Source organism: Notamacropus eugenii, chromosome 1 (assembly GCF_028372415.1).
Source record: "Notamacropus eugenii isolate mMacEug1 chromosome 1, mMacEug1.pri_v2, whole genome shotgun sequence".
Lineage (NCBI taxonomy): Eukaryota > Metazoa > Chordata > Mammalia > Diprotodontia > Macropodidae > Notamacropus > Notamacropus eugenii.
The window spans coordinates 471903465-471915885 of NC_092872.1; the positions used below are offsets into that span (position 1 = coordinate 471903465).

Here is a 12421-nt window from a genome sequence, read left to right on the forward strand (position 1 = left end):
ATCTATTTTATTTCATAATGCTTTCTGTCTTTTGCTTGGTCATGGATTCTCCCCTTCCCCATGGTTCTGACAAGAAAGCTGTTCCTTCTTCTAACTTGCGTATGGGTCAACTTTTACTTCTAACTCATAGACCTGTTTTAATCTTATCTTGGTAAATGGTGAGAAATGTTGTGCCCTGTTGTTTTCTAGTTTTTGCAGCAGATTTTTTTTTTTCAGATAGTGAGTTTTTATCCCCAAATCTGGGGTCTTGGTGTTTATCAAAAACCAGTTTACTATGGTCATTGACTACTCTGTCTTGTGTATCTGACTGATTGCATTCATAAAGCACTCTGTTTCTTAGCCAGTACCAGAAGGTTTTGATGATTACTGCTATATAATTTGAGATCTGGTACTGCTAGGCTACTTTTCACTTTATTTTATTTTTCATTAATTCTCTTGATATTCTTGACATTTTGTTCTTCTAAAAAAATTTTGTTGCTAATTTTTTCTAGCTCTGTGAAATAATTTCTGGTAGTTTGATTAGCATAGCACTGAATAAGTAAATTAGTTTAAAAAGAATTGTCATTTATCTTATATTGGCTCAACCTACCCATTAGCAATTGATCATTTTTCAGTTGTTTACATCTGACTTTATTTGTGTGGAAAATTCTTTTAATTGCATTCATATTGTTCCTGGGTTACTTTTGTCAGGTTTACTCCCGAGCATTTTATTTTGTTTAGAGGGATTTTTAATGAAATTTCTCTTTCCATCTCTTGCTGCTGGGTTTTGTTGGTCAATAAATACTAGTGATTGCAGGTGGAGTCAAGATGGCAAAATAAAGGCAGAGACTTGCCTGAGCTCTTCTATAACTCCCTCCAATTACCTTTAAAAATGATTTCAACCAAAATCTAAAGTAATAGAACCCACAAAAAGATGAAGTGAAATAAATTTCCTGCCCAAGACAAGTTGGAAGGTAGGTAGGAAAAGTCTGTTGTACCAGGGTGAGAGTATAGCACAGTCTAGCTCAGGTCATGCCAGCATAGACTGAGCACCAGAAAACCTGGAGCTGACCTCAGGGTGACTGAATCATTTGCAGCAGTGGTAGTTTCCAGATCTCTCATCCCACAGAAGTCAATGACAGCTAAGAGGGGGACAGGAAAGGTCTGCTGATCCTCGATGAGAGTGAAGCACAGTCCATCACATATAATTCCAACACAGCCTTGGGGTCAGCAAACTAGGAGCAGACTTTGGGAATGACTGAATCAGTAGCAGCAGTGGCTACTTCTGATGTTTTCAGCCCACAGAGAGAGTAAGGAGGAGAGTGTCAAACAACTATTCTGAAGATTAGAAGGGTGTTTTTGCTAGCACTGAGGCAAGCCTTTTTCACTTTGCCCATTTGTGGATGAGGGTCACAGTCCTGATTGTCAGTTCCAGGGTAAGGAGGAGCACTAGCATAGGAAAGCTTATTGCCACAGTGGAGAGCAGATTTGTCTCACAGTTCCAAGACAGAAAAGAATGCTTGTAGTAGCTCATAGACCAGGCATAGTCCAGGAAAGTTGGAACCTCTCATTAGATCATAGCACCATGGGAAGAACTGAAAACCTATAGGTCCCTGGAAGTATCTCTGAAAACAGCTGCACAAAATCCCTGAAGCTTGGCACAGTACACCTTCCACACTGGAAGCAGAGCCCTGTTTTTTAACGAGATACTTCACATTTTCTTCTATTTTTTCATTCTTTTGGTTTTGTTTTATAATTTCTTGGATTCTCATAAAGTCATTAACTTCCATCTGGTCCATTCTAATTTTTAAAGAACTATTTTCTTCAGTGAGATTTTGATCCTCCTTTTCCATTTGGCTAATTCTGCTTTTCAAAGCATTCTTCTTCTCATTGGCTTTTTGGACCTCTTTTTGCCATTTGGGTTAGTCTATTTTTTAAGTCTTATATATATATATATATATATATATATATATATATATATATATATATATATATATATATATATATATATGTATGTATGTATGTATGTATGTATGTATGTATGTATGTATTTAAATTTATTTATTTTTGATTTTCAACATTTATTTCCACAAGACTTCAAGTTCTAAATTTTCTCCCTAAATCTCCTTTCCTCCCACCCCAAGAAACCTTGTATTCTGATCACTCCTTCCCCCAGTTGACCCTCCATTCTATCACACCCCTCCCTTCCCTTATCCCCCATCTCCTCTATTTTCTCGTAGGGCAATATAGATTTCTATACCCCATCACCTACATTTTTTATTTCCCAGTTTCATGTAAAAACAATTTTGAACATTTGTCTTAAAATTTTGAGTTCAACTTCTTTCCCTTTCTTCCTCCCCACCCATCTCCACTGAACAGGTAAGCAATTCAATATAGGTTATCCATGTGTAGTTATGCAAACACTCCCACAAAAGTCATGTTGTGAAAGACTAACTATATTTCCCTCCATTCTATCCCATTTATTCTTTTCTCTCTTTTGACCAGACCTTCCTCAAAAGTGTTTACTTCTAATTACTCCCTCCTCCCTTTTGACCTCCCTTGTATTATGTCACCCACATCCCACTTATCCCCTCCTCCCTTACTTTTTTGTAGTGTAAGACAGATGTTTATACCAAATTGAGTGTGCATGTTATTTCCTCCTTAAGCCAAATGTAATGAGAGTAAGCTTCACATTTTCCCCTCTCATTTCCCCCCTTTTCTATTTCATTGAAAAAGCTTTTTCTTGCCTCTTATATGAGACATAATTTGCCTCATTGTATTTCTCCTTCTCCTCTGAATATATTCCTCTCTCACCTGTAAATTTTATTTTTTACATATGATCCCTTCCGATTCAACTCACCCTGTGCTCTCTGTTTATATGTATATAATCCCTCCAACTATCCAAATGCTGAGAAAAGTCTCAAGAGTTACAAATATTATCTTTCCATATAGGAATGTAAACAATTCAAACTTAGTAAAGTTCCTTATGATTTTCCTTTTCTGCTTATCTTTTCATGCTTCTCTTGATACTTGTATTTGAAAGTCTAATTTTCCATTCACCTCTGATCTTTTCATCAAGTGTGCTTAAAAGTCCTCTACTTCATTGAATTACCTTTTTTCTGCTGAAGTATTATACTCAGTTTTGCTGGGTAGGTGATTCTTGGTTTTAATCCTAGCTCCTTTGACTTCTGAAATATCATATTCCAAGCCCTTTGATTCCTTAATGTAGAAGCTTCTAGATCTTGTGTTATCCTGATTATATTTCCACAATGCCTGAATTGTTTCTTTCTGGTTGCTTGCAATATTTTTTCCTTGACCTGAGAACTCTGGAATTTGGCTACAATATTACTAGGAGTTTTTGTTTTCAGACCTTTTTAAGGAGGTGATTGGTAAATTCTTTCAATATTTATTTACCCTGTGGTTCTAGAATAGCAGGGCAGTTTTCCTTGATAATTTCATGAAAGACAATGTCTAGGCTCTTTTTTTGATCATGGCTTTCAGATAGTCCCATAACTTTTTTTAAATTTTTTTCTCCTAGATCTATTTTCCATCTCAGTTGTTTTTCCGATGAGATATTTCACATTGTCTGCTATTTTTCATTCCTTTGGTTATGTCTTATAATTTCTTGATTTTTCAAAAAGTTACTAACTTCCATCTGCTCAATTCTAATCTTTAAAGAATGATTATTATTTGGTGACCTTTTGGATCTCCTTTTGCATTTGGTCAGTTCTAGCTTTTAAGACATTCTTTTTCTATTTGGCTTTTTGGATCTCTTTTGACATTTTGGATTAGTCTGTTTTTTAAAGCGTTATTTTCTTCACATTTTGGGGGGTTTCCTTTAGCAAACAGCTGACCCATTTTTCATGATTTTCTTACATCACTCTCATTTCTCTTTCCAATTTATACTCTACTTCTATTACTCAATTTTCAAAATCCTTTGTGAACCCTTCGACGGCCTGAAACGAATTCATATTTTTCTTGGAGGCTTTGGATGGAGGAGCTTTGACTTTGTTTTCTTCTCTTTGCATGATTTGGTCTTCCTTTTCACCAAAGTCTCTATAGTCTGATTCTTTTTCTGGTTTTTGCTCATTTCCCCAGCCATTTATTTGACTTTTGAGCTCTCTGTCAAGGTAATTCTTTCTCTGCTTCCAGTGGAGGTGGGAGGTATACTGTCAGCTACTCAATCCCCCCACAATCTGTTGGCTGAGAGCTCCAGAAACAGTCGCTGTCTATGCTCCTGCTGCTGCAGTGGCTGCCACAGGTTCCTCTACCCCCTACCTCCCCCCCCCCCACCCTGGGGCTGGAGCCACATCACTTCTCTCTCCTACACTGTTTCCACAGGTTTTTCTCACTGACTTTCAAACTTATCCTCAGCGTTTTGGGGTCCTGAGATCTGGAAACCATCACAGATATGAGAGATTCAGACACCCAAGACTTGCTCAGGTCCTGTCTGTACCAGCCCTGCACTCTGCTCCCAGTATGGCATGATAGACACTTCCCAGCAACCTTTCAGGCTGTCTTGGACTGGAGATTTGTTTCACTCCATCATTCGTTAAGTTCTGCAGCTCCAGAATTTTTTTTTTATTGAATTATTTTATTTGTTTTCAGTGCTCGACAATCACTTCCATATATCTTCCATATATCCTATTCATATTTCTTTTCCCACTCCCTCCCCAATCTCTCCCTGAGATGGTGTGCAATTTTGTATAGATTCTATAGGTATATTCCTATTAAATGCATGTTTCATAGAAGAGTTAAAATGAATTGGAGAAAACATAAAACAGAACAAAACACAATATGAAAGAAAATGGTCTGTTTCTATCTGTGATCCAATTCCATAGTTCTTTCTCTGGATGTTGAAGGCATTTTTCCTCAAGATTCCATTGCAAATTTTTTAAGTCAATGCATTTCAATGAAGTATTAGATCTACAATAAAAATTCCTTTACACTGTGGTTGTTGCTGTGTACAAAGTTTTCCTGGTTCTGCTCCTTTCACTCAGTATTAGTTCATGTAAGTCTTTCCAGGCTTCTCTGAAGTCTTCCTGTTCATCATTTCTCATAGCACACATATTCCATTACATTCACGTACCACAACTTGTTCAGCCATTCCCCAATTGATGGGTATCCCCTTGATTTCCAGTTTTTGGCCCCACAAAGAGAGATGCTATAAACATTTTTGTACATATGGCACCCTTTTCCATTTCTATGATCTTTTTGGAATAGAGTCCCAGAAGAGATATTGCTAGATCAAAAGTATGCACATTTTTGTGGGCCTTTGAGCATAGTTCCAAATTGCTTTCCAGAATGGTTGGATCAGCTTACAGCTCTACCAACAATGAATTAGTGTTCCACCACTCCCACATCTTCTCCAACATTTATCATTTTCCTGTTTTGTCATGTTAGCCAATCTGATAGGTGTGATGTGTTACCCAGAATATCTTTAGAGCCATTTTTTACAGGTATTTATCTGGACTTGCTGAGAGTGCTTTTGAAAGTCTCTGCTGTACTCAGCCATCTTGGCTCCCTCCATGGATTAGTCTATTTTTAAAGGTGTTATTTTCCTTAGCATTTCTTTGGGTCTCCTTTAGCAAACTGTTGACTTGTTTTTCATGACTTTATTGTATTGCTCACATTTCTCTTCCCAATTTTTCCTCCACCTCTCTTATTTGATTTTCAAAATCCTTTTTGATCTCTTCCATGACCTGAGATTAATGCATACCTTTCTTGGAGGTTTTGAATATAGAAGGCTTGACTTTGATGTCTTCCTGTGATGGCATGTTTTGCTCTTCCCTATCCAAAAGGATGGAAGAAAATACATTTTTACCAAGAAAGTAACCTTCTATAATCTTACTTTTTCCCTGTTTTGGGCATTTTCACAGCCAGTTACCTAACTTTTGAGTACTTTGTCAAGCGGAAAGTTCACTACCCTAGGTTTCAGAAGTTTTGTGCATCTGTTCTCTGAGATACCTCTAGGGACCTGTAAGTTCTCAGTTCCTACAACACAGCACAATCAAAGGAAAGGAGTTTACTCTTCTCCTGACCTGCTGTCTGATCTGTGAGCAATCACAAGCACTCTTTTCTTCCCTGGAATTCAGAGTAGGGTTCCCCTCTCCACAACTGTTATCCTTTCTGCCCAAGCCAGTGCTCCTACCTCCACTCAGGACTGAGAGCAAGATCAGCTGCTTGACTGCCCCAGGATCTTTATGCTGAGGGCTCCAAAAGTAGAAACTGCTTAGTCAGTGACTTGTGTTATCCTGGTTGTATTTCCACAATACTCGAATTGTTTCTTTCTAGCTGCTTGCATTATTTTCGTCTTGACCTGGGAACTCTGAAATTTGGTTACAAAATTCCTAGGGGTTTTCATTTTGGTATCTCTTTCAGGAGGCGATCAGTGGATTCTTTCAATTTCTATTTTATCCTCTGATTCCAGAATACCAATGTAATTTTCCTTGACAATTTCTTGAAAGAATATGTTGAGGCTGTTTTTTTTGTTTTGTTTTTTGTTTTGTTTTTTTAAATCATGGCTTTCAGGTAGTCTAATAATTTTTGAATTATCTTTGCTGGATCCATTTTCCAGGGGAGTTATTTTTCCAGTGAGATATTTCACACTGCTTTGTATTTTTTTCATACTTTTGATTCTGTTTTACAATTTCTTGATTTCTCCTAATGTCATTAGCTTCCATTTGTTCCATTTTAATTTTGAAGGAATTATTTTCTTCCGTAAGCTTTTGGATCTCTTTTTCCATTTGACCCATTTTGTTTTTTCTCATCATTGGCTTTTTGGACCTCTTTTGCCATTTGACTTGGTCTAATTTTAAAAGTGCATTTTCTTCAACATTTTGAGGTCTCTTGTAACAAGCTGTTGAGTCATTTTTATGATTTTCTTACATAACTCTCATTTCTCTTCCCAATTTTTCCTCTCCTTATCTTACTTGATTTTCAAGACCCTTTTTGAGTTCTTCCACAGTTTATGACCAATTCATATTTATCTTGGAGGCTTTGGATGCAAGGAGCTTTGACTTTGTTGTCTTCATTTGGTTGCATGTTTGGATCTTCCTTGTCACATCTGACATGAGAAAACACCTTTTCACCAAGGAAATAATCTATAGTCTGTTTCCCACCTGTTTTCCAGCCACTGCTTTGGCAGCAACTGCTCCTTCCCTGGGGCTTGGGCTTGGGATAGGGTAGGACCATGCTCCCCTTTCAGTCAGCTAAGAGAGCCTTCCCGCTGACCTATGAAGCTGTTTTTGGTGTTTGTGGTTTCAGATATCTGGAAACTGTCATAGCCACTAGCAATTCAGTCCTCTCAGGCCTGTTCCAGCTCCTTCTGTGCTGGGATGACTCCTGTCAAACTGCACTTTACTCTAGCCCAGTGCAATAGACCTTTCTTGTTGAACTTTCAGATTGTCTTGTGCTGGACATTTGTTTCAGTCTATCATTTTGTGCTTTCTTCTTCTCTAGAATTTGTTAAGAGTCATTTTTATAGGTTTTTTGAATTGTTTGGGGGCAGAAACATACCAGGTCCCTACTTCTTCCTGCCATCTTGTCTCTGCCCCCTGAGACAGAAGACTTTGAAGAATCTTAATGAGAAGACCAAAATCAAATAAAAAATTTCACTTTTAAATACAAAAGTGATTTGCTGCTTACTCCACCATCTGGGCTCCTAGAAGCCCTTTCCATTCATAAAAATTTACATTTTTTCAAATTTACATTCTTTCGCTCTTACAAATTTATGTTAAAAAATGTACAAACTTCAGTGGCAGTGAATAAATGAAGTTAAATATTCTTTGAGAAACAAGTGAAGAAAACACTTTTATCTTTGTCATTGAAGTAAGATTTTCTAAGCTGGGTTAGATCAATGAATTCATTTAGTCTATAAAATATCTTAAGAAACCACAAAACTAAGAAAAGATATCTTTTTAAAAATTATTAAAATAATAGTTGCCTCACATTTATTGAACTGATAAGAACAGCCTATGGTTGTTATTTTGTTTAAAAAGCTGACCAGTGGGTCGCTTCTTGACCATTAAGTCATATATCATTGACTCTGTACTGTCTCTTTCCCCTATTCAAGCTGTTGCCAAGGGTCTAGCCATTTCATCTTTGTAACACCACTCGAATATGCTCCCTTCACTTTCGCCACCACTATGGTGTATGCCTTCATCAACTATTGCCTAGAGTATTCTAACAGCCTGCTGGTGGGTCTACCTGCCTCAAGTCTCTCCCAAATCATCCTCCAATCATCTGCCTAAATTATTTTTCCCCCAAAAGCAAAGATCTGACCATGTATGCCCCGCCCCCTCCCCGCCCTTCACCTTCACTCAGTAAACTCCAGTGACTCCCTTGCACCAATAAGGTCAATGAGGAAGTTGGAGGGAGCATGATGATCTTAGATATCGGGTTGTGGGACTGGAACCCCAAAAGCAAACAAGGTCTAAGTTTTATTTCTAAGTCTGTCACTAACTCATATGCGATTCCCTAATGATCCCTTCTTTCTTTGCACCTTAGCTTTCTTATTTACAAAATGAAATTTTTAAATTAGATTGTCTCTAAGGTCACCGATCTTTGAGTTATGGAGTACTAACTACCAGCTTTAAACCTCCAATAACATAATCACTGTCTAGAACCACTGGATATATACTCCTACACTGAGGGCAAGAAGTACAGTGCTAACTCAACAGAATGGTCCCATCAAAATGAAGACTTTTTTTCTTTATCAACCAATAGGGAATTACTGGTCCTGGAGAAAGAAAAAAAGTAAGAATAAAGAAAAAAACCACAATGTTCTCACAGTTGGAAGAATCCAGCCGAATTCATCACTGTTGAATCCCACAATATAGGGGATATGGTTGAACTGGTTTTCAGCAAGCAGTTCTTTGGGACTTTTGGGGAAAAATATTCCATCCACAACTGTAGGAGGCAGTACAATTTTCTGAAAGGAAAAACAAAATTACAAACACTTTCTTATACTAACCCTAAGAGAATTAAACTTTGTGATATTTTTAATGACCTTCTTCTATGGACTATAGGGTGACACATCCTTTCCATCTACTGATGACGTCAACAGAAACAAGAACCTGAAGTTCTATTCTAAACACAAAGACTTTTATAGGTACTGTCTTTATCTCACCAATGGATTATTTCTGAATAAATTACTTTTTCCTCTCTTCTAACTGATTTTGAAATAATGCACTAGATAACCAGTTAAGTACAGTTAATTCATCCAATATGGCTAAATGTGTATTACAATATGAGTCTACAAAAAATAATCCCTGATAAAAGTTTGTCCTGGATGAATAGATGAAAAGGAGCAAATGGTTTCTCCATCTTTTTGAGACTATGTTTAAGTGCTACATTCTCTAAGGAATTTCCCTGATTATTTTAATTTAGGGGTTCATACATTTTTGTGGCACAGACTCCTCAGAATGTTTCTAAATGCATTAAATAAATAAGGTTACAAAAGAAAGCAATGTTATTAAAATATATCAATTTGCTATATAGAAGTATATGAACTGCCAAAATGTTTTTTTAATCCATTTTATAGATGTAAGTTGAGGAACTCTTTCACTAGTTATACAGACCTCTTCTTTCTATAAACACACATATACATACATACTTACATGTGTGTGAGTGTATATTTAAACATTAAAAGACCCCACAAATTTCAGATCTAAAAATGTAAAGTTTCAGCCAACATTCCATAGTTAGGAGACTATGAACAATTCATTTTCTATATCTCAGTTAATTTATCTATAAAATGAGGATAATGATACCTGTACTGTATATGTTGTAGGATTATGTGGAAAGCAAAAAAAACAAATACTGGTTGTATTTGTATACCAACTTACATTAAATTAATTAAAATCTTTGTCAGTTACTTTTCAGTCTTGTGTAACTCTTCAAGACCCTATTTGCAGGTTTCTTGGCAAGATACTGGAGAGGCTTGCCATTTCTTTCTCCAACCCATTTTACAGATTAGGAAACTGAGGAAAATAAGATTAAATGATTTGCCCAGATTCACACAGCTAGTGTCTGAGTCCAGTTTTGAACACAGGTCTTCTTCAATCTAGGCCCAGTGCTGTATCAACTGTGCCTTCTAATTTATTTTAAGTATGATAGTTTTGTCACAAAACTAAGAATCTCAAAATTGCAAGAGTACTTAGATGCCATCTAATGCAACTCATAACCAAAAGGAAATCCCTTCTATGACATACCCAAAGAAGTGGGTATCCTTCACCCAAAGACTTTCAGTGAGGTGGAATGCTTAAACATTTTAGACAGCAAATTCTACTTTTGGGTAGCTCTAGTTGTTAAGAATGGTTAAAAGCTTAAATCAGGCTTTCTATAATGTTCATTCGCTGCTCCTAGGTGTAGACTTTGGGGCCAAAATGAACAAATCTAATTTGCTCTACCACACGACAGTCTTTCATCCACTTGAAGTAAACTGCCATGCCCTTCTTAAGTCTTCTTTGGTTTGTAAATCTTTTGATTCTTTACATGATCTTTATTTGACATTAATTAGAGGTTTGTCAGCATTCTAATTACTGTTGTCTAGCCAATTTTCTGCTTACTAATGTTCTTAATAAACTGTTGCACTGAGAAATTTACTAGCATACTTTCACTGGGGTGGAATACAGAACCTCACTATTCAGTAGCCTCCTTGTTGTTAGAAGTCCAATTTTGTATTTGGTTTCTTTTGGAGAAAGGTTGGTAAGAAGCAGATTTCAAAAATTCAGTGGAAGGATGGGTAGGACAATAATAAAAGTAATAATAACAGCCTACATTCATACAACACCTCAAGGTTTGCATAGCTCTATACGTGTTGGCTCTTTTGAGCATCAGAACCCTTTGAGAAAAATGCTGTTATAATTCCCATTTTCTGGATGAGGAAACTGAGAAAGAAAAGTTTAGTGATTTCTCCATCATTACACAGATAGTAAATGTTTGATGTGAAATTTGAACTCAAATCTTCCTGACTCCAGTTTTAGCCAACTTACCCATGGTACCACCTATCTTCTTCTATGATCCCATGGACTAAAATTCTACAGGCAAAGTCAGTCCAGGAAGGATGAGAACCTCTCAGGAATGAAATTGTGAAGAAAGAAAGAAAAACAATTCCAAAGAGTAAGAAAAATGGGAGCTGTCTTAAGTGACACAGGATACTCTTCAATCAGCTGAGATTTTTTTGCCCCAAAAGGTATGTACAAGCAATGCATACAAAGCCTCCAAAGGGGGACAACCAGGATGGTTAAGGTTCCTGATTTCATGTCATATAAAATTTGTTGAAGGAGTTTGGAATCATTATCCTGAAAACTAAAGACTCAGGGGATTATGACAACTGTGCTCAAGTATGGAAGGCTGTCATGGAGAGTAGAGTTTGGATTTGTTTTCTTTGGCTATACATGGCAGAAGCCATGTGTAGAAATTACAAAGAAGAAAATACAGATTTTAGGATCCGGAAATTTCTCTCAACAGTCATATATTACAACCCATGTGTGAAAGGAATCCCCACGATAATGTACCAAAAGTCATAGTATCAGGATCTCCCCTCTGACAAGGAGGAACTCATTTTATCACTTTCTACTTTTGGTCTTTCTAATTATTAAATTTTGTGATTCTGTGAATAAAACTATACATATGTACAAAAATTGCTCACCTAAAAATTACACTAATACCCATTATTGTATTTAGTCATAGCCATGTAATAACTTCATTTTACAGATGAGGAAAATATGACTGAAAAGCATTATAGACTCTTTAATTCCTAGAGATGAAAAAGACCACAAAAATAGTTTGGTCTACCTCTCTTATTTAACAAATACTGATCAAATATTTATTGTGGGCTAGCCATGGGTAATATGAAGATGAAACCTAAGCAGTCTCTGTTCTCGAAGCTCTCATTTTTACCTGTAAACTCAACATTTATGTATCACCTTTCCTTGGAGAGGAAGAAATTGAAACTTAGGAGGAAATGAGTTACTCGAGTCAGAATTTCTAGCTTAATTTCTCATCACCAGACTCTTAATCTAGGTGTCTTTCCACCATACCATGCTTCTACTGCTGCAAGACAGGTGCACACCATTACAGTATGGCAAGCAGGCTAAGAAGAGAGGGAATATATATATGTATACACATACATATGTGTGTATGTGTATGTGTGTGTGTGTGTGTGTGTGTGTGTGTGTGTGTATGTGTAAACCATCGTTGTTTAAATGTGGTAAGAATCTGGGAAGACTCAAACGTCCAAACTTAGAAATAGTGGGGTTTAAGGGAAATTATTTTTTTTCTTTTGATTAGTACAAGATGACTTATTGGAGCAGGTGTGATTTAAGGGATAATTTCAATTTAAAAGGCCTCTAGAGTCATCTACAAATATTGTAATGGGGACTAACACCTTTGTAATGATGGGAACTATGCACCTAGGGAGAAATTTTATTTTTAC

At 36.6% G+C, this 12421-nt stretch overlaps 1 protein-coding gene across 8 annotated transcripts in view; it reads right to left on the reverse strand.

Moving 5' to 3' along the window:
- The window catches only part of LOC140519351 (liver carboxylesterase 1-like), a 74295-nt gene that overhangs the window by 16732 nt on the left and 45142 nt on the right, over positions 1–12421 (reverse strand). For all 8 annotated transcript variants that reach the window (XM_072632265.1, XM_072632264.1, XM_072632262.1 and 5 more), the window contains one exon: positions 8771–8911. In XM_072632265.1, coding sequence (XP_072488366.1) covers positions 8771–8911 — 141 coding nt within the window. The remainder of the gene's footprint in view (positions 1–8770; positions 8912–12421) is intronic.